Source organism: Condylura cristata, unplaced genomic scaffold, assembly GCF_000260355.1.
Source record: "Condylura cristata isolate star-nosed mole 26May11 unplaced genomic scaffold, ConCri1.0 scaffold00024, whole genome shotgun sequence".
NCBI lineage: Eukaryota > Metazoa > Chordata > Mammalia > Eulipotyphla > Talpidae > Condylura > Condylura cristata.
The window spans coordinates 4,605,766-4,626,048 of NW_004567125.1; the positions used below are offsets into that span (position 1 = coordinate 4,605,766).

Consider the following 20,283-nt stretch of genomic DNA (forward strand, 5'->3'; position numbering starts at 1 on the left):
GATGCAACCTCTGAGGGCTGCCTTCCACTTCAGAGCTAGGAGGCCCCCTTTTAATTAGTCATCCATATAGCAAGCAATAAATGATAGAAACCAGACAAAAAGAGCACACACTGTATTATCCCATTAATATACAACTCTAGAAAATATACAAACTAATCCATAGTGACAGAAAGCAGATCGGTGGTTGGACAGAGGGGTGTAGGCTGTGTAGAGGGGGAATAGGGAGAGCGGGGAAGGATTATTAGGAGAACAGGAAGCCTGAAGGAGATGGATGTGTTGTTAACTCTCTTTTGATTGTTTCATTGGTATATACATATGTGAAAATCTGTCATATTTTAAATGTGGACAGTGTTTTCATGTCAACTATATCTCAATGGAACCATTAAATATATACATTAAAGAAATAGTAAGCAATATGAAGAGAGCTTGCTTTGTGCTAGAAACACATTCTCTTTCTTGACCAAAAGATATTTCCATAAAATGGAGGCTTCAGAAGACTGAATAATATCATCAAAAGTAAAATTAAGTCATATGAAAAGGAAAATCCTTCACATCCTTTTGCTTTTAAACCCCTGACCCATAAATGTGACTCTTTATAGAACTGTTTGTTAAAACCTAAAGGGACTGAGCCCACTAGGTAGTAAGAACAACTCCCCTCTCTGGCCACCTGGCTCCCATGACATTTCCTCCACCTGGAGACGTCTTAGAATGAAAAAACACAAACTGCTCTAAAATGTTGGCAGTCTAAAAGGGGACAGACATTTTCAACACAAAGAGATGTTTGTTTTCCTTGCATTTTTAACTCTTAATTTTTGACACAGTAGGGAACTCCAGCATGGCTGCCATTTAAAATGTAACAATGCCACGGTATTCTGATTACCTCTGTCATGGAGTGTTGTGACTGAAGACTGAGAAACAAAGCAAATGAGGCCAAAGACATGCTTGCTGCTGAGATGCTCGTCCATTTCTCCAAGTTTAAATATTTCTTTTCTCAGGCCTGACGAGGAGTCACTGGGGGAGATTGAAGCTGGAATTTGTACAACCTCTTTTCAGTCCCCTTGATTTTAATCAGAAATACACAATTATTCTTTTCCTCCAAATAGAGAAACTCAATCCCCATTTTAAATTCAATTATTGTAATTGCAGCATTCAGAGAAATAGCACATTCATTTTCTAATAAGAGATTGTGGATACCAAATTACTGCATATAGTATGTCAAAACAGGAAACTTGAGACTGGCAGACCAGTGGGTGTTTTTATCTTGGCAATTTGTATTTTCTTGCAGACAATTTATAGTAACCCTACCCTCCCTTGTTTATAATATGGAAGACTAGGCTTTCAAACTATCCTAAAATAAAGACTGTTGTTAGTTGTAAATTAAAATCCAAGTTATGAATATGGTGAAGCCTATGAAGCACAGTTTAAGGGAGGTATCTTACAAAGAAAAGAAGCATGAAGAATCAGTCTTTGGATCCTACAGAATGGCAGTCACTGGATTTTATTGACCACCTTCCAACATGTATCAATCAGGTGGTCTTGAGCCATATTTCTATTTTTAGACACCTTTTTTTTTATCACCTTCTATTTTAAAGACAAAACAAAAAATCTGATAGGTGGAAAGTCAACAACATGGTCAGCATGTCTTAGCAACATAAAAGCATCATTTTCTTTCCATTTCCCTACTCAGGCCCACTTGCTTTAATTGCCTTGCAACGAGCCAAATGTAAAAAAGAAGTATTTTAAAATTTTTAGTTTCTTGATTTTCTTAAAATTTGAGTAACCTTAAAATAAGACTTCTTCAAGTGCGTGGTGTTATTTTCTTAGGGTATACTTTGAGCTTGATATTATCTCCACGCCTTTCTAGTAGATATATATGAATAACCATTACTTTCAAACACATTAACATCCCTCTACCAGCCACTATTATATTTCTTGATCTCCTCAATTAAACGTTTTTCATGACAGCTTTCATCCAATATTTTGCTAATGTAATTTACAAGTTCATTATTTTTTCACATACATTTGTTTGAGTACTTACTAGGGTCTAGGAGTAGGAAGAGCAAGATCTAAGGTACAAATATATATTGTGAAAAACTGACTAAACTAGCAGCTGAAGAAGTTTTCACATATATGAAAAGGGGAATAGGCATTTCTCTGTGTTCCAGTGGCATAAAAAATAGTCTGTTTGGATAGTTGAGTACATACTAAGTGCCAAGCACATCAGTCATATTTTTTCAACTAATCCTCATCTTTGTAGTTACCAAAATTATCACTCTAAGAAGTGTAATCTTTTCCCAAGGTTACTCTTTTGCTTGTTGCTCAGTCCTTAAGTATTCCTTGTATGCAAATAAACTCTACAAAGGATGATCCAAGTAGCTTCCAATTCTGATTCCAATTCTAATCGGTCAGAATCTCTGGACAAATTCCAGAATGACTGGTTTTCCTATTTGTCCAGAGATCACTTAATGTATTTGGTAGACATTCTGTCTGACTATTTATTTTGTAATATTCAACCTGAGTGAACATCTTAATATTAAAGTCCATAACATCTTCAGTGTACTATGCATAACCTATTAGCTTAGTCTCTAAATCTTTTATCTATGACCCCTATATGTAAGTTCCTAAAAAGTGTCTGAGTAGAGAGTAAGTCCTCACTTTATAGCCACCCCTCAAAAAATTGGGTCAAGAACCTTAATGGAAGGTTCACAACACTGAATTCTATAACATCATACTTTTTTGGTATTTTATCAGTATAATAAAACTGTAGGTTACCAGGACATTCCTGTTGTTCTCTTCTTTGGAGGGGAATAAGTTCTGCTTTGTTTGTTTGTTTATTTGTTTGAGTTGTAGTTCTTTTTTTATTTAAAGTTTTATTTATGTATGCAAACAGAACTGGGGTACAGGCCAGAGGTACAGGGGCGGTGAGAGGATTCACCAGAAACAGAGTGGGGAGCAGAACAGGCAGATCGTTGAAGTACACTGCTTAGGGGAGCAGTGGGCAGGCCAGGAGAGGTCTGCCATACCATGTGGATCACCACACAAGTGGGGATCAAATTCATGCTGAAGTGGCTTTCACTTCTTAGTGTTGTGCTTTAATCCACTGCGCCACCAGAGAGGGCCCTGGGTTATATTTCTGCTTTTTATGCAGCATAGTAGCAAGTTTTCAAACATCTACCAAGAAGAAATTATCGTGGAATATGATTTTGCCTCTGGCAATAAAATGATACAAAAATTTAACCAAACATTTAAGTAACTATTAATTTATCTCATTTCTGTGTGTGATGTAACATATCTTTCATGAAAGAACTAGGGGAGAAAAATCTATTCATATTTCTTTCTAGATGCTTTGATATGCTTGAGCTCATTTAATTTTCCCAAGTATCTGTGGTATATGGATCATCTTCATTACAAGTTAATAAAAAAAAAAAATTACTGGTCTCCACAATCTTAAATACCTTTCTCAAGACTGCAAGGCTGCTAAATGGGTGGGTCAGAATTTGAACTAGGTCAGCCTCATATTTAATGAGCAATTCCTGTGTGCACAGTACTACAGTAGGTCCTCATCCTCTTTTTTTTTTTTAATATTTATGTATTTATGCAGACAGAGCTGGGGTACAGGCCAGAGGTGTAGAGGTGGTGAGAGAATTCACCAGAGACAGAGTGAGGAGCAGAACAGGCCGACTGATAAAGTACTCTACTGAGGGGAACAACAGGCAGATCAGAAAAGGTCTGCCACGCCATGTGGGTCACCTCCAGGGCAGGGATAGAACTCTCAGTGCTGTGCTTTAACCCACTGTGCCACCAGGAAAGGCCCAGTCCTTGTCCTCTTAAGGTAGAGCAGTCTGGTTTAGAGAAGAAGTGTGACTGGTTGCATTCACTATTTGTTATAACCATTGCAACTTTTCTTGTCCTCTGTTTTCCCCACTGCCAAGCAATCAATCAGGAAGATATTCTTCAAGTAGGTCCTTTTTATAGTGCATGAAAGAGAGTTTGTGAGAGATAGTTGGGAACATAAAGACTGTAGGATACAACTGGGTTCCAGTATTGCCTCCACTGGAGGCATTAACTTCTCATCTCAAATGCCAGGTATAACATTACTCTCTTTGGGCTCTTGTCCGAACTTCCTTTCTTAATGACATAGCCTTGGCCTGGCATTTTATGCCAGATAATTAAAAAAAAAAAAAAAAAAAAAAAAAAAGACCCTCCCTGGTGGCGCTGTGGGTTAAAGCACTGCACTAAGAAGTGTGAGTTCAATTCCCACCTGCCCCAAAGGTGATCCACATGGCGAAGCAGACCTCTCCTGACCCACCCGCTGCTCCCTTCAGCAGTGTATTTCATCGATCTGCCTGTTCTGCTCCCCTCTCTGTCTCTGGTGAATCCTCTCACCCTCCGCATCTCTGGCCTGTACCCCAGTTCTATATGAATAAATAAATTTTAAAATAAAAAAAAAATAAAAATAAAGCAAGCTTTCCCACAGCTAACCACCCAGAGCTGCTTTGCTGGTGGGTCTCCCTTAAAATAGCCCTCTTGCCTGAATAGCCCTCTTGCCTGAGGGGGACATTGTCCCTTTGACAAAGGGTTGAATCATGTAGGTGTCACTTAGCATGGAAAGCAGGCACTACATGCAGTGCATCACAACCTTCAGCCTTAAGAGGAAGAACAGTTTGCAGCAGCTTCATTACCTAGGGAAAAAGAACTCAGAGTTACAGCCATTTTAAGAAAGATGCTTTTACTCTGAGTGTTGGAGAAAATAGAACAATTACCTATTGAAGGCAAAGTGGATGAAAAAACACCTCTGCTCATTCTACCCTGATCATTTAATCTATTTAGATTCATTCTGCCATTCTGAAGGTGATTCAAACCACACTGTCTTTTCCTGCTGGCTGCACCATTCCTTGCCTTGGCTGTGGTACACGTGACCACTTGAGGTTCCCAACTACAGACAGACATTTCCTACTTCAAGTGAAAGGAGATTCCTCTAAGAGCAGGAGTTCATATACAGTATCAGCTATGTGATACATGGAGAAAAGAGGGAGGAGGATCCCATAAATCATCAAACTGTCATTGAGTGTCTTTTAGGGTCCTTAAGACAGCACTAGGCCCAGGGGTAACCACTCTGCTCTCTCTGAGGAGCTCACCCTCTGCCAGGTGTAAAGTCAGTAAGGAATTGTATTCTATCTAAACTAGAACCAGTTATATTTCCAACACCTGGCACACATACTTTTTAAAAATAAGAAAACTGTTTCCTGTGCAAAATGTAGTGGTTATTAGGGGAGGGGAGAAGAGAATGAAAGGTAACATGATAATATAGTGGCACTGGTGTTCTGGTGGAGACAGAATGAAGTTTGTGCATGTGTTGAATATGAAGTTGTACGCCCCAAATTATATAATTATTTAAAACAATGGCAAACCAATAACATTTGATTTAAAAAAAACATCTATAAGACAGCATTAAAAAAAGAGAGATAATCTGACTGAAGAATGAATGAGCAAATGATTCCTAACATGTATTGCCTACCTCCAATGTGACTGTGAGGCACAGTTATAAATTCCTTAATGCTAATTGTGCATGTATGCATCATATTTTCACCCTTTTATATTTTAGTATTATTATTATATGTTACCTCTGTGAGTGTTGTAGACAACTCTAGGAGGTAAATATTGTCAACAGTCCCATTTCATAGATAAGGAAACAGAAGCACAGAAAGGTTAAGATACTTGCTAGAAAGTCTACAGATTACATGAGTACTGTCAGGACTTGAACCCAGGCAAACTGAATCCACCATTACATAGAATAATGTGAGCTTTTCAAGGCCTTCTTGTTGTTTGGTTCAGAGCTACCAGGCTTTGTTACGTGTTCATTTGACTTTGGCTTCCTTAAGACGTTAAACACCTCCTCCCCGTCCCCCCAGCTTGGATCAGCTTGGACCAACCCAGTGCAATTCCTCTCCACCTCTCTCCTGCCCCTGCCAGGCCTCTCATTTGTAGTTTCTCTTACTGAGCACATTTCTAAACGAGGACGGTTGCTCCGCTTTAAGGACATACAAATGGCTTGCCCTCACCTGTCAAGCATGATCCTTGTATTTTACCAGGCCCATTATGAACGCAATCTTTCTGTCGAAAATTTGCATACCTCCTTTCTTGAAAAGTAATGACAGCAATTTCTTTCCCTCCGCTCACTTTCTGAGTGTCTCATTTAACGGCACCTGTGAAACCGACAGGCGCAGAGATGAGAAGTGAAAGAGAGCAGTTGATTAAATCATCATCAAGTCGGGCCTCAGAAAGTCAATTCTGCTTGCCGTCTGCAATGATATCCTTTTATCTTAAAGTAATGAGCTATGGCACTTTTGCATCGGGTAATGCGATAAGTTCTATTAGCATGTTCCATTTGCCTCACAAGCAAGGGCAAGTCATTTTAGCTAGCTCATATCACTGCAATCAAAGCAATTGGCTTCCCAGGCAGAGAAGAAAGGGAAAGGCTCAGGGTGATTTCTATGGATCACAACACAGCGGAAAAAATAGACTCTTATATTATTTTAACCCATAACATACTTTTCCTTTTTACTCATCAGCAAATTTGGCTTTTATTAGCTCACACAGAACTCTGTAAAGAACCAAGCATTAGTAGAAGCAGACCAAGGGGGCTCAGGCCCCACCCAGAAAAACAAGCTACTCTGATCTGGAAAGGGCAAATTGGAGCCTTACAGGGGGTCACAAATAGAATCCTGCCAAAGAACACAGCCACTAAGGTCTCCCTGGTAATAACACTGGTGTCTCATAATAAACTCTTGCTTCACACTATCTTCAAAGTCATTTGTAATAGGTCCCCAGACAGGTGCAGATTAATGCTATTGATGACTTGGAATCAGTAAATCAATGACAAAGAGGCAAAGGATCTGTTGCTTAAGCTTAAAAGAGATCGTTTACAAATCACCCAGCCCTAGACTGTCAGTTTTACCTTTGGACAAGAAACTCATTTTTCTCATTTTGGCAACCACTGAGGCTTGTGGGCTCTGGGTTTTAAGTTAAATTTTTATGTGTGTTTATACTTGGCAAAATGTGACTTCCTTTCTTCTGAGGGGAAAAAATGTTGCTGAGCTCTCCAAAAATTTGTGAAATATCCACTTCTTCCCCTAATTCCAAATACCCAACAATATTTTAATGAACTAAGTGGAAATTTACAGCATACTGATTATTTTATGAAATATACCTAGATCTCAAAGTGACAAAAAGGAAAAAATTAATGGAAATTAATTTCAGCCTTGAGCAACTTGATTCATGTTAACATATGTGCACTTCTAATGAGTGGTCAGGATGAACACCACATAGTAGGCACTTTGAAATTACACATTGAATGAAAACATGTAACTATATGAGACACCCTGGAGGGGGCTATAATCTGAGTTCTAGCCAATTCACACTGAGAATTTACAAAATTGCTAGGTACTCAGGACTCCTCATACAGAATTCTAGGAGCTTCTGAAAACTTACTGTCCATTATATCTCCTGAAGAGCTAAAGATTGATGAATCTTATATTATTTTCAAATATGTTCACTTAGTGACTGTCAGAAGTTTTATTCATACTTTTTTTTTTATTCTAGCTTTTTTTTGGCATAGAGATCTTTTGATTAGCTTTTGTTTTTTTCTGGGTGATTTTATTTGATCAGGGATAGTCATTCTTGAGATGGGAGGAGGAAGGACTAGTGACATCATTGTACAGTAGTGAGGATACCGCAAAACATTTTTAGTATTAAAGTATTATTTTTCCTTTAGGTCCCTATTAGCTTTAAATTTTAAAGTCCAACGCCAATATGAGGGCAATGCTAACAATGCGAAATGAGGCCTTGTGGATTGATAAGACAGACAACCAGAGGCTTCAGCTACCCGGTTCTCCATGTACAAGGAATTAGGCAGGTGGAAAAAGGATGTACATGCTTTTAGTTACCGTGCACTAGCTCCCTTCTTTAAATAAGAAAACAAGTGCCATGTTTTCAGCAGGTGGCTTCTTCTGAAATTGCTTTTAGGTAAGAGATGTCTTTACATCCTTAGATAAACCTCCTGCCCCAAAGGGGAATCGATTTGTTTTGTCACTGGCAAATTTAAATTGTACTTGATGCTAGATGCTGTAGTTTACAAGTTGGGGTTCTCCCTTGTTTTCCTCTCATTTCCTTTAGGCAGAAAGAAGAAAAAAATAACTTTGTTCACTGATGGTGTTCTGCCCTGACATCTTTGGTGGCAATGATAAATGGATTTGAGATACGAAATAACTGTTCCAGCAAGGTCCATTGAGCAGAATAGAGAGCTATGCCCTCCTCAATGTCATTGCATGTGATATATTCAATGATTGCCACTTTCTGCTTAAGAATGCATTTTATCACGAGGCACCTAGAATTGCATCTTGTTCCTTCAGTCTGAATGAGGAAGAGAGATGTCACAGACCTTGACTTATTTCTATTTAGATCTCAGTCTTAAAGCACATATATTGAGATTCCTAAATAAAAACAAGAAATACTTCCTTTTGATAAATTACAACAAAATAATAGTTTTAACTGTTCTGGACCTATTAATGGAAGAAATTTTCTTCCTAGAGGTAGAAAGCTCTAGGTTTTGCTAACAATTATAACACTATCTAGTGCGTTCAAACAGGATCCCATTGTATTAAACATTCAAGTATGTCATTTCCTGTGCTTCCTTTGGAATTATTTATTTTTTACACTATATGTTACTTATGCTGCTTGGAATCAACCACAGTTTGACGAATTCTAAAGAAGAATGAGAGAAATATGTCAATATGATTTAGGGTTAAGATCTAGAGATACAAAGATGAGCAAAGCTGAGCTCACTGTCTATCAGGAAAGATTGATGTGACAAACTATAAAAACACAGTTTTGTAAAGGGATGGAGAGAGCATTTAATGATTTCTGGAAGAGAATTAGAAGATTCACCGAGAAAACTGTTTTTAAAGGTGAATTGAAGGTTTTTAGATAGAAACATAGAGGAACAGAATTCCAGTAAGAGGCATTTGTTAAATCCAAGATAGTAAGGTCAGAAGATCTGATCCAAATGTGTCTGATGTGGCTAAAGCAAGGGGTGCCACTCAAAGTGGGTGCTGACCAAGGTTTGTTTGTGGGTAGTCTGCTATGATCTTCATATGGCAATTGAGAAGAAGCATTTGGAAACTTCATTGCAATCCAATATATTAATGTTAAATCTTCTAAATATAATTATATATATATATATACATATATATAATATATTCACACATATATCATATTTTTGCTTTTCTTTTTTTCATTTTTAGCAGCTTAGTTTTTATTATATTTATAGATATGTTGGTCCACGACAGATTGGAAATGATAGTAAAAGGTAAAACAAAAATAATCTTTCTCCACAGAAAGCTTGAGAAACACCAAGTGTAGGAATAGCTAGAAGAGGGGAGTAGAGATGTTGGGAAACAGTGTGAAGAGTCTTTGTGGACTATGGAACATTGCAGGATCAAACTGAAACTTAAGGGATCCTTTTGATCAATGAGGAGTTGGATTAGAAAAGGAAGAGATCATTGATACTGGAAAGCAGTCTTTAACCTGTTGGAATGATAAAATAAGAGTTCAAACTAAAACAGCAACTATGGCCATTGAGATGGAAAGAAGTTAGAAGGTAGAGTCAATAGTGTGAAATGGGAGGGAGGAAGATAGGATGGTCAAGGATAGGCAGATTGCATGATGATGCCTTTCCAAGGAAAGCATGGGAGAAGGTCAGATTTGGGGGAAACAAAAGATGTTTTTTTTTTTTTCCAGCAAGAGAAGGATGCTTGAGTCTGAGGAATTTGTGGGAATTCAGAAAGAGGGTAATGCAAGCCCAAGTATACAATTAACATTTCTTGTCTATGCAACTCTTCCATGGCACATGAACTTGTCTACATGTGGTAGCTTACTTTCTCCTCAGCTTCCTGTGATAGAAATGCTATCAGCACCACACTTTACAGATAAACAAATTGAGATGTAGAAAGTTTAAATAAGTTCCCCAAGTCATATCACTAGCAGTTTTTTTTTTTTCCATCTCAATCCAAAAAGGTAGCTGAAACCAAGGGAATCTTCATGGACTCCCATGGAAAACACATAGAAACAATAGAACTGCAAATGTGACTCTTGGGAGGCAGAGACATGAAAGAATTTGCAGAAAAGGAAGGACCATGAAAAGATGCCAGGGAAGGGTAATAATGGTAAATGTGTACAAGGGAAAGATTCTAGTATGTTCAAATGCAACAGTCTAGATACCCACCTCTGGAGAATTTCTTTACAACATTATTTATAATCCATCTATATTAATCTATGGTATTATACTGCAGCCTTTTTTTTTCCCCCTTAATGGTATTACAGGACAAACTTTACTCACTGAAATAAAATATTTGATGTATTATGGGCAAATAAAATCAGGTTACCAAATAGTAGAGGTTAATTTACATTTTTGAAAATGTGTGTGTGTAGAATGGAGAGAATTATATATGTTTCCTTGAAAGAAAAGACTGTTATACAAATGTGTTAACAGTGTTTATTCATGAAGGGGTAATTTTAAAAAAAATGTATTCAATAAAAATGTATTAATTTTTAAAAGGAGAAAGTACTAGGTGGTTGAATTGCTTGTTGGAAAAGCTTAAGGGGTAGAGCATTTCTGGGAAAAGAAGATGCTGTTTCCGAAGACTCACTTCTAATCTATGAAGCCACAGAAGAGAAGGTGAAAGTGAAGTTGTGCAGTGATATGCTAGAATGACTTGAGAAACTCACACTGGGAACTAGAGCCTTTCTAATTGTGAATTCTAGGCAGGTGACTTGGATTGCCTGCCTCCTGTGTCCCTCTTTGTCTGTGGGAGGTTTGGGTCTTGTCTTTCTGAAGCCTGAGTGACCAAGAATTTTTCCTTGATGTAGTGTAAGAGCTAGTTCTTCCTTTTTTCTTCTTGCATTTAAAATGGAGGAAAATATTTTCAGCTTTTCACAAAGGGCTTTGAAATCTAGTCATGGAAAGTACTCTGTCACCTCAAGCTGGTTGTTAGTGTGCAACTTGTTTGCTAATAAACCAATGCAGGACCCCAATGTCAAATGCTTAAAATGGTCAAATCAATGGGGACCCCATTTCTGCATTTGACATGCCTTTTCCATTACCCAGCCTCATGCAGAACATAAACCTGAGTCAGGAGGTGGCTCGATGTGAACTCTTATAAACTGGAGTGGGTATCTAGGGATTGGGGGGCAGATACTTCTTCTTTTAACCTTTCAAGACCAAGAATCATTTGGCCAAGAATGTACAACGTATTGAACTTAGGGTGTGAAAGCCATTCAGTGTATTAAATGTGAATTTGAGATCATGAATTCTACCCACACTGACTCTATAAAACAACCTCCCTTTTTCATAAAGCAGGCCCATAAACTGCTGCCAGCGAAGCAGAAAGACTCCTTAGGACTGTGGCTCGCCTTCCGTCTGGGGTTGTCAACAAACCCCCTTTATGAGTGGAATAGACCTCTTGTATGTGTCGAGCTTCTGGCTTTTTACAGAGTGTGTTAGGAGCCAGGCTAGGCAAACGTTAGGCGCTGTTTGCTGAGTGCATTTATTGCCTTTGCATAATTTATGAGCTGGAGGGGTTGACCATCATTCGTCTCTGCCAGGGGCTGGCACTCGAGGCTCCAGAGAGCAGAGCTGTAAATTGGATGGTGCGCTCCTGCTGAGCTCACGGCAAAGTCCTCGGGTCAGTATGGGAATTTAATACTAGAAATGGAACTGTTTTCTCAGCACACCATGTGGGCCCCAGTGCAGCAGAGACTGTTTTGGCAGACTCTGCGACTGGCCTTGTCGAGGAGCTGTCACTCACCGGGTGTGTTGTATGGGGAGCCTGAGCATTTTTAATCGGCTTGGCATCCGTGCTGCTTCCATAATGGATACCAGTAGGTCTCAGTTCTTCACCATATGCTTAACTCTGGAGACAAGGTGCTTCTGGGTATATCAGTAATTACTTGATGCAGAATTAAGTGGACCTTGAAATTAGAACTGGACTGTTGGAAAGCAGGAAGCTTAACACTTTGATAGAAATAACCATTCCCAGGGACATACTGCTGATAGGAATGGGGGTGGGGAGAGAGGCCTGGACAGTTGTGGTTCTTTCCCAGCTTCCCTACTCCTTTGACCCTGTGTATCCCAGCCCTTGAGATGTGGGCAAGTGCTATGACAGAGCCTTCAGCTGTCACTGATAGTGTGACAAGACAAGCTGTGAACATCTGGGAAAATATACCTGCCTGGCAAAATACTCTTGTCTTCCACACCTTTCCTGCATCATGCTTTGCGACTCTTGAAAATTTGCCTGGAACTAGGAACCTAAGAAAACTTAATTAAAGGCAATGGAGAAACCACACAGTTCAGAGAGCTATTATTCCTCCTCTGTCTGTTTCAGGTCTTCAAAGTCTTTATCTCACCCATTTTCCTTCTCAACTTATTTGACTGATTATAACAAAGAAATTTCTCATCAGGCAAAAGAGTGTAGGTTTAATTAATCTGAGGGCGGAAGCTTGATCAAAGCACTGTCAGGAGAAATCTGGTAACCCTGTGGCCTTGAGGAGCTAGTGGAAAAAGGAGAAAATGGTATAGTCTCCAGGATATCAAGTTGCAATGTGAGTTCCTATATGTTTACAGTACAGAGAAAACTTTGTCCAGGAAGAAATGTTCTCAAATTGGGTTTTATAATAGCAAGATGTCCATTTGGTTACGGTTTTGTCACTTTATGTGGAAAGCATGTTAATGGTGGTTGTAGCAATTAAGTAACTTACTGTTGTGTGTTACCTGACTAAAATAAGCACTGAAGCAGATAGGTTCAAGTGGCTGTCTTTACTGGGCACTTTCTTCCCTTGACCCCACCATATATATATTTTTTAAGATATATTTATTTATGCATAAAGAACTGGGGTACAAGCCAGATGTGGGGGAGGGTGAGAGGATTCACCAGAGACAGAGTGGGGAGCAGAACAGGCAGACTGACTGAAATACACAGCTGAGGAGGCAATGGCTGAGACAGGAGAGGTCTGCTGCACAATGTGGGTGAGATGACCATGGCCGGGAGTCAAATGGCTTTAACCTGTTGAGCCACCAGGGAGGGCCTGGCCCCACCATTTTGTTTCTGTACCAACACTTTTTGCTTGTTTTTGCAAGATAGCTGTTACAGATCTGGACACTGCTTCCTCATATATTAAAAGGATAGAGACGAGCACTTCTTTCCACCTATTCTGAGGAGGAACATTTTTCCAGGACCCTCAGCAGGCAGTTCATAGCCAAACAAGAGTGTTATGGCTTCCCATTGACAGGGAATATTGGGTTTTTCAATCTCAGGAGAAGGTGTGGTGAATGGCTGTGGTACCTAACCAGCAGTGGCTGTTGTATAAGCAAATTTATATTATGTTTCTGTTCATAGCTACATAGATTACTGTGTCCAGGTGGCCACACTAAAAAATGCTGGCATCATCCTATATTCATCCCTCTCACTTGCTTCTCCATATCCCTAATTATCAAGTTCTGTTGGTTCAGCTTTTGGAATTGCTTTACCATGCACTTGTCACAAGTACCCTGTAGCCTTAGAAAGTGTTGCAGTTGCCAGCGTGGTTGTCCATGACCTGCCTCTTTCCCCAGAATGCACCATCTTTCCTCCACCCCACAGGGAGAGTCCTCTTGATGGATTAATGCTCTGGTCCTGCACACCCCTGCTCAGTGTTTGTGTTCTCGTTATCTCTGCTGCTTAAACTGAAAGCTACTTTAGGGTTATGCCATGATTGAACATCTGTCTAGCTTAGCAGCACTTATCAAGGACTATTGAATAAATGAATGGATATATTCATCTATTAAGCATTTACTCTTTAACAAAACACATCTACTTTCCCAAGCTTTAAATATTGGATAACAAAACATTCTTGGTTTAAAAAAAATAAAATTCCCCTTCCCTCCTCTTTTATTTTTTGATGAGTAATCCATTAAAATTAACTATCATTCTCTGGTGAACCTAAACCCAGGTCAGTAGATGGAATGTGGATTCTGTTTGATATACTGTAAGTCTCCTGACCTTATTTTGGTCCTGAATTACTGATTTATTTCACGGACTTCATGTCCTTGACACATGTTCTCTGAAGAGTATACCCTTTTTTCCTTGGGGAGCTAAATTCTGGAAAAGGCACAACTTGTAAGTGGTGAGCCTTGCCCATTATGTTCTGTTTCCCTCAAAATCCAAATGACAGCATGCAATGCCCAGAGGTTTACCACTTTTCCTCTAGAAAAGCATCATACCACAACTTACATTAACTGAGGATAGAATGTTTCTATTAAGAAATTGAGTTTTGCTCTGTATTCAGTGATCTTGGTTCACTTTAGGGCTATGGCCAGGTTGGTTCCTCAAAGGTCATTCCCTCTGCCACACAGTGGACAAACTCACTAGTGTGTCAAGTGCTTTTCTGAGGTGACCAGGGGGAAGAGTCACAGAGATGAAATCTCAGAGCAACCTGTCAGTAAATTTTGTGTCTAGTTGTGTTTGCCAGTGCTTGAGCTGAAGAAGCTCATTCCAACTCAGACATTCCCCACTCCCTTTTCCTATCTTTCTGTATTAAAAGCAAAAAATACTCAGTTTTTGTACTAACCCTTAGTCTCTTGTCTTTTTTTTTTTCCAGTGTGACAGCGACAGTGACCAGGAAGAGAAGGTAAGACCCCTCCCCACATTGTGGGCAAGTACATATCACTGTGAACATCATGGCTGTCCATACATAGCTGCAGGGTAGGGGTGCCCACTTCATGGTGACAGCACTTTTTCTTCTACAAAGATGGGCTTTATGCACACAGTGACATTTTTTCTGATAAGAAATAACAGGTTTCACTTGTCCATTTTTTTAAGCAAGCCTTTTGGTATTGCATACATATGACACTAAAGTTTTACATTTAAAAAGTGTTTAAAGGAGAAAATGATTTCTATTTTAACAGCAGTCTGACTTTTCTTTTTTTGGCCTATAACTTGAACATTAAACTGCTAGTATCTATTTATAATGTCACTTTTTCATTTCTTTTACTGACCATGTGCTTTTCTGTACACATGGGCCTTCTTGATAGAAATGTCAGTAGTATGTGTACACAAATTTCATCAGGGATGGAGGGGTGACTGGGGAGGTCAGATGGGAATCACTCCCCTCTTCCCAGGTGGGTGACCCTGTGGGAGGGCAGTTCTTCTAGCAGGTACATATTCTGGTTCAAGGCCGATGGCCACCAGCCTCTGTATCCAGTTCAACGTGGATCAAGAGAAAGAGTTCAATTTTTTTGAGTTTTCAGAAGATTGGACCACAACCTGGTAAAGTCAATCTCTGTTGACAAGGAATTGTTTGTCTGATTGGTCTCTCTTTTGAGCTTTCCCAACCCCCAAACTAAATTTCTTTCTGGTTTTAGTCTTATTTTATGTATTTCTAAAGTTACTTGAATGTCATGGTTTTTGTACTGCTTGCCACCAGAAGAAAGGGACTAATCCCTTCTTCCCTGGTTCCTGGGTATCCCTGCATAGCTGGCTCTCCTGGGCCTTCTTCTCAGACTTTCACCTCTTATGTTCTTGCAGATCTTACCTAAGATCCTGCGGTTACTGCTTAGTGGGATCTTTCCATCAAGACCAGAATTTTCCCTCCTCCACTGCCAGCCTCCAAGAGAGATCTAAAGGCTCTTGTTCTGTACTGTCGTTAATTTGAATTCAGCATATGTAGCCTGTTATAAAATGCGAGACATCATCATTTGAGCAGGTCAAGCATATTCAGATGAAGACAAATGGTGCTTATTTGATTTCCTTAAAATCAGGAAATGAAAAAAGTGCTCTCTGGAGAAATCATGTTCTGCCTGACTTGGATGATAGACCAATGCATGTCCCTCAGATAAGAACAGGCTCTCGCCTTGAGGTTTTTATCTCTGAAGGACGGCCAGGACTGTCAGCTTGCTGACATGTGCATTATCCATGTCATTTTAAACAAAGTGACCTATGGAAGGGCGCGCTGCGCTGTGACATGGTAATGGGCTGTTGGATGACAGCGAAAGCACACACTGGAAAGGGGCTGTGGATAATTCTTTTGTTTAACTGACAAGTAGGAACTTCCTTCCTCCAGCCCCAGGAAGTCTTAGCTCCTTGGAAGTGGGTCTCCTGGTGTCGCAGGCAGAGAGAGAGTATAGTGGGTGCCAGAGGTATGTGGCTAGCAGGAGTGGATCAGTGTTCAGGGTGTATCCACTGGGCCCTAAGACCGCACTGGCCGTGTTTCCATGTGGCAGATATCACCTCTCTCTGGAGGAACTGCACATTACGGGAGATCTCCTACAGTTGATTGCTGATCTCACTTTCAGGTCAGTGATACTTCTCCAAGAGGATGATGAGTTTTCAGAGTTTTATAGTCTCATAGACATTGCATCATTTGTATAAAATAAAAGGCAGTGTGAATTCCAGAGGTGTCCTGTCTCCAGCACTGGGAGGAGATGATAAAGCTGCCAGACTTGGTGTTTTGTGTAGGAGGCTTTTGTTCATTCTCAACCTTGGCTGCACATCTGAGACTCCCATGAGTTGTAAAATGCCTGATGCCTGGACCTCATCCCAGGCCAGTTACATCAGCATCTCTACCTAGGTACTACTGGTCTAGACGGCTACCTAACTCTAGTAATTTCTACAGAAGAGCTTCCCCTGGCTGTCAGATGGATCTGAAAGCCAAGCTGTTTTCTGCTGAGAGCACCTTCTTAGATCTTTCCTGGGACCTGATTTGGGAGTCAGTGGTGCGGAGTTTTCCATCTCTTGAGTGCAGGAAGCAGCAACATGTATGACTGGAGTAATAGTCCATGGGAAGGTAGCCAGCACCCACCACGCAAAGTGTGTGGTGATTTCAGGCAATAGAAAAGAATAAAGAGATATTTACAGGCAAGTCCAGGATAGGGGCACAGAGCAGGGAAAGGAAAGGCACTAATTGTGTTCCTCAGATGCTCCTATTTTTCCTATGGACTATTGGGGCCCTGCAAGTCCCCTTCTTTTTAACTAGAGCCACTCCACATCATACTCATAGCAGTCATCCCTGCTCTGACACCCAGCATTTCTCCAGAGTGCTTCCAACAGGGGCAACAAAAACTCTTTAATTGCTGCTGTGCCTGCCTAGCCCTGTTATAGTTAAGACTGCCAGGCTTCCCCTTTTGGACTGAGAATGCCTGGTGTTTGTCGCCAATTTTAGCACCATTCTCCCAGACTTCTGCTCCATGTTGTCGCCTGGGCCCTTGTCATATTCCTCAGTGCCAGTGCCTCTTTCCTGGGCCCCCCTGGAAGCCTCAGAGCCAAGCAGGGCTGCTTTCATCTGCTGCTTGGAGGATTCGCATTCAAATCTGAATTGCTAATGGTGGAAAAGATGCCACTCAGTGTCCTGGGATCCCTTCAGCAAGACCCACCAGGGATGCTGTGGGAGGCAAAAGTGAGACTTGTAGGGGATCCATTGGGATTTCTCTCCGGAAGACCTGTCATTCTCTTACTCCTTAGGGATCTGCAGTACCGGCGGTCTAAAATTAGGGTACTGTATTTCGCACAGCTGACTGAATTAAGATAAACTCTGCTTTCCTCTGATACGAAGCTGTAATTTATAAAATGATACCCTTACTAATTAATGTGGAAGTGACTGGAAAACGGGGCCAAGAAAGCAGAATTTTTCTGTAAATGCAGAAAATGTACTTGCACGTAGAAAAGGCTTTGATGAGACACTGAGCGGAGCATCTCTTTTACCCTCCCCTCCCACCCATGTGAATACATTTCCCATTAGTGTCAGAGAAAGTAGAGGACTTTTGTGAGGAGTAAAAATTGGGTGGAGGATTAGAGAACGCTGTGAACATGCATCTTAGACGTGAGATTGTTCTTCGTTGTAGTTGGTGCAAAGAAAGGAGGTGACACTTGGCATCTTAATCACCCAAATTAAGCAATTATTTCAATCCCCTACTAGAAATCAATTAATATCATGAGAACAAAGAAGTAACATACATATTTCTACATATTTGGCCTATATTTTCTCATTATCTCTCTTTCCCAACCACTGGCAGCAGCCTATTATGCTAAGAAACGCCCCTTATTTGGTTGTGCAGGTTAAATGTAATTTTCTCTCCTTCTACGGTATTGCGCAGCCACCTGACAGTATTTGTTAGAAAGTGAACTGGAGGCCCCAGGCATCTGAGTATGCCAACCTCAGTGTGTTTCCAGCTCTGTCCCTTGTTACTTTGTAGGAGTACAAACCTGAGTTTTCTAATCTGCCAAATGGGGCAACAAAGCTCCACCGATCAATTTGTAGCAAGTGAAGGAAAGCACCTGGCTGCATGGAGCCTGGGCCACAGAAAGAACTCCATAAATGTTAGCTTCTGTTTGTTTTACTTGGGGACAAGTGTGGGGGTGGCTTGGGGGAAGAGGGCTCTCCCCCTCTTTGGAAGTTCTATTTCTGTCAGAAAACTTCAGAGGATGTGAGAGGAGTGTGTGTGTGTGTGTGTGTGTGTGTGTGTGTGTTTTACTCCCTACCACAGCCCTAAACTCATCTTCCTGATACATGCTGAGTGGAAGATTGTTGAATTTGGAAGGGTCCCCCAAAAATATATTTAAGGAATTTATCCCCATTGTCTGGCTTTCCTCTGGGCACAACGTGGAGCCAGGAGCAAGCATTCCATCCGGGAAGGATCAAAGGTGATTACTCTCAAAGGTAATTGAGAGACCCCAATTTCCCATCACAAATTCTGAGCTAGTACATCTGCAGATCTGAAAAAACTTCCTCAATAATGTTGATATGCAATTGGTTTTGAGAACCACTGCCACATAGCAAGTGTCAAAGAGAAAAATCTACTTTTCCTTAGTTTAATGCTCTTAAGATTATGACAGCTCAGGAGAAAAACTTGGAAGCCTTAGAGGTGTTACGAGTGTGTGACCAATCTGCTTACAGATGTTTACAGATGAATTCTGTATACACACATGCAATGTAAACACACACAATCACTTCTCCTTTTTCTAAAGAAACTTTTACCATAATTCCTGATTGTAGCTTTCAGTTTGGGGGCTTTTTAAAGACAGTAATAATCATGTGGAAAAAGTTGCAGGATCCTGTGATTTGCTCTCCAGAACCTAGGACAGTTGCTGGGACATTGACAAATGTTGGGCCACTGATTTTCCATGCCAGCTTCCTCGCCTGCATGCACACACCTTTTGATGTTTTCTATTTTTTTTTAATTCTTGCTAAAATTGGTTGCATTTGGTCATTTTATGGTCAGTTGTGTGGGGTATAGTGTTTAAGAAAAACAGCAAAACCCAGCCAAGTCTTATGTTCCTAACTCAACACAAACCACATTTCTTACTTGGCTTCTGAAAGCCTCATAAACTGCTGAGGTATCAAACTAAGCTTGGGCATGTGTCTTGTGCTTATAGTGGAAGAGTCCCATCCCTTGATTGGCCTCGTTTCACACTTGGTAAAGATCGCCTCCTCAGCAACGTTCCAAAAGCTCAGACAGCCCCATTGTTCCTTGTAGAGCCCCCTCCCCCCCATTCTTAGTTTTGAAGTAGGACATGTTCTAATCAGGAAGAAACTTAGAGAAGCTGTACTGTTTTACATCTAGAAAGAGGAATTTTCTCCTCCTTTCCAGTTTCATAGCAGTTAACCAAACAACCATTATCCAAGAAATGAACAGGATTTGTGTTCTTATATTCCTATCCCTAGCCCTTTGCAGAGAGCATGGCACAAATTAAGTATTTGTTAATGGTCAGTGTTTGCTAAATTTAAATTTCATGTTCTGAATATTCATTTTGGAATGTTGAGGAGAAGAGGTAAACAAATGAAGTTCATTTCAATCCCATTGTTTATTTTCAGAACCCCAATAAATGTGTTGTCTGTTCTACAGCCTTCTGCGGTTCTTTTACAATTTATTTTCTAGTAAGATACTTTATTTATAATAAACTTTATAATAATAAACTATAAATTTTCTAGTTTATTTTGACAGTATCTACAACTTTGGGCAGAGTTTCAGAAAGAGCTTTCCATTTTGGGTGTCTGATTTCCATAATGTCCATCCACTCAACCTCTTCTTCCCCTTCATGATTATGTCCGGATCAAAAATAACATTTTATTGTCCTTCCAACAACATCATATTTCCAGCTGACTTAATTGCATCATATCTATCCAAATTTTCTATTGATACCACCCTTGGATTTCAACTGCAAATTATTTTAAATCCCTACTCTCATTAAGTTCTTC

General features: G+C 40.1%; 1 protein-coding gene across 1 annotated transcript in view; it reads left to right on the forward strand.

The window, feature by feature from the left end:
* Positions 1-15,713, forward strand: part of LOC105854009 (autism susceptibility gene 2 protein-like) — a 725,115-nt gene extending 709,402 nt beyond the window's left edge. Inside the window, exons 6-7 of the mRNA XM_012728888.1 lie at positions 14,692-14,721; positions 15,618-15,713. Of these exons, the coding sequence (XP_012584342.1) occupies positions 14,692-14,721; positions 15,618-15,713 (126 nt within the window). The remainder of the gene's footprint in view (positions 1-14,691; positions 14,722-15,617) is intronic.
* Positions 15,714-20,283: the final 4,570 nt, after the last annotated feature.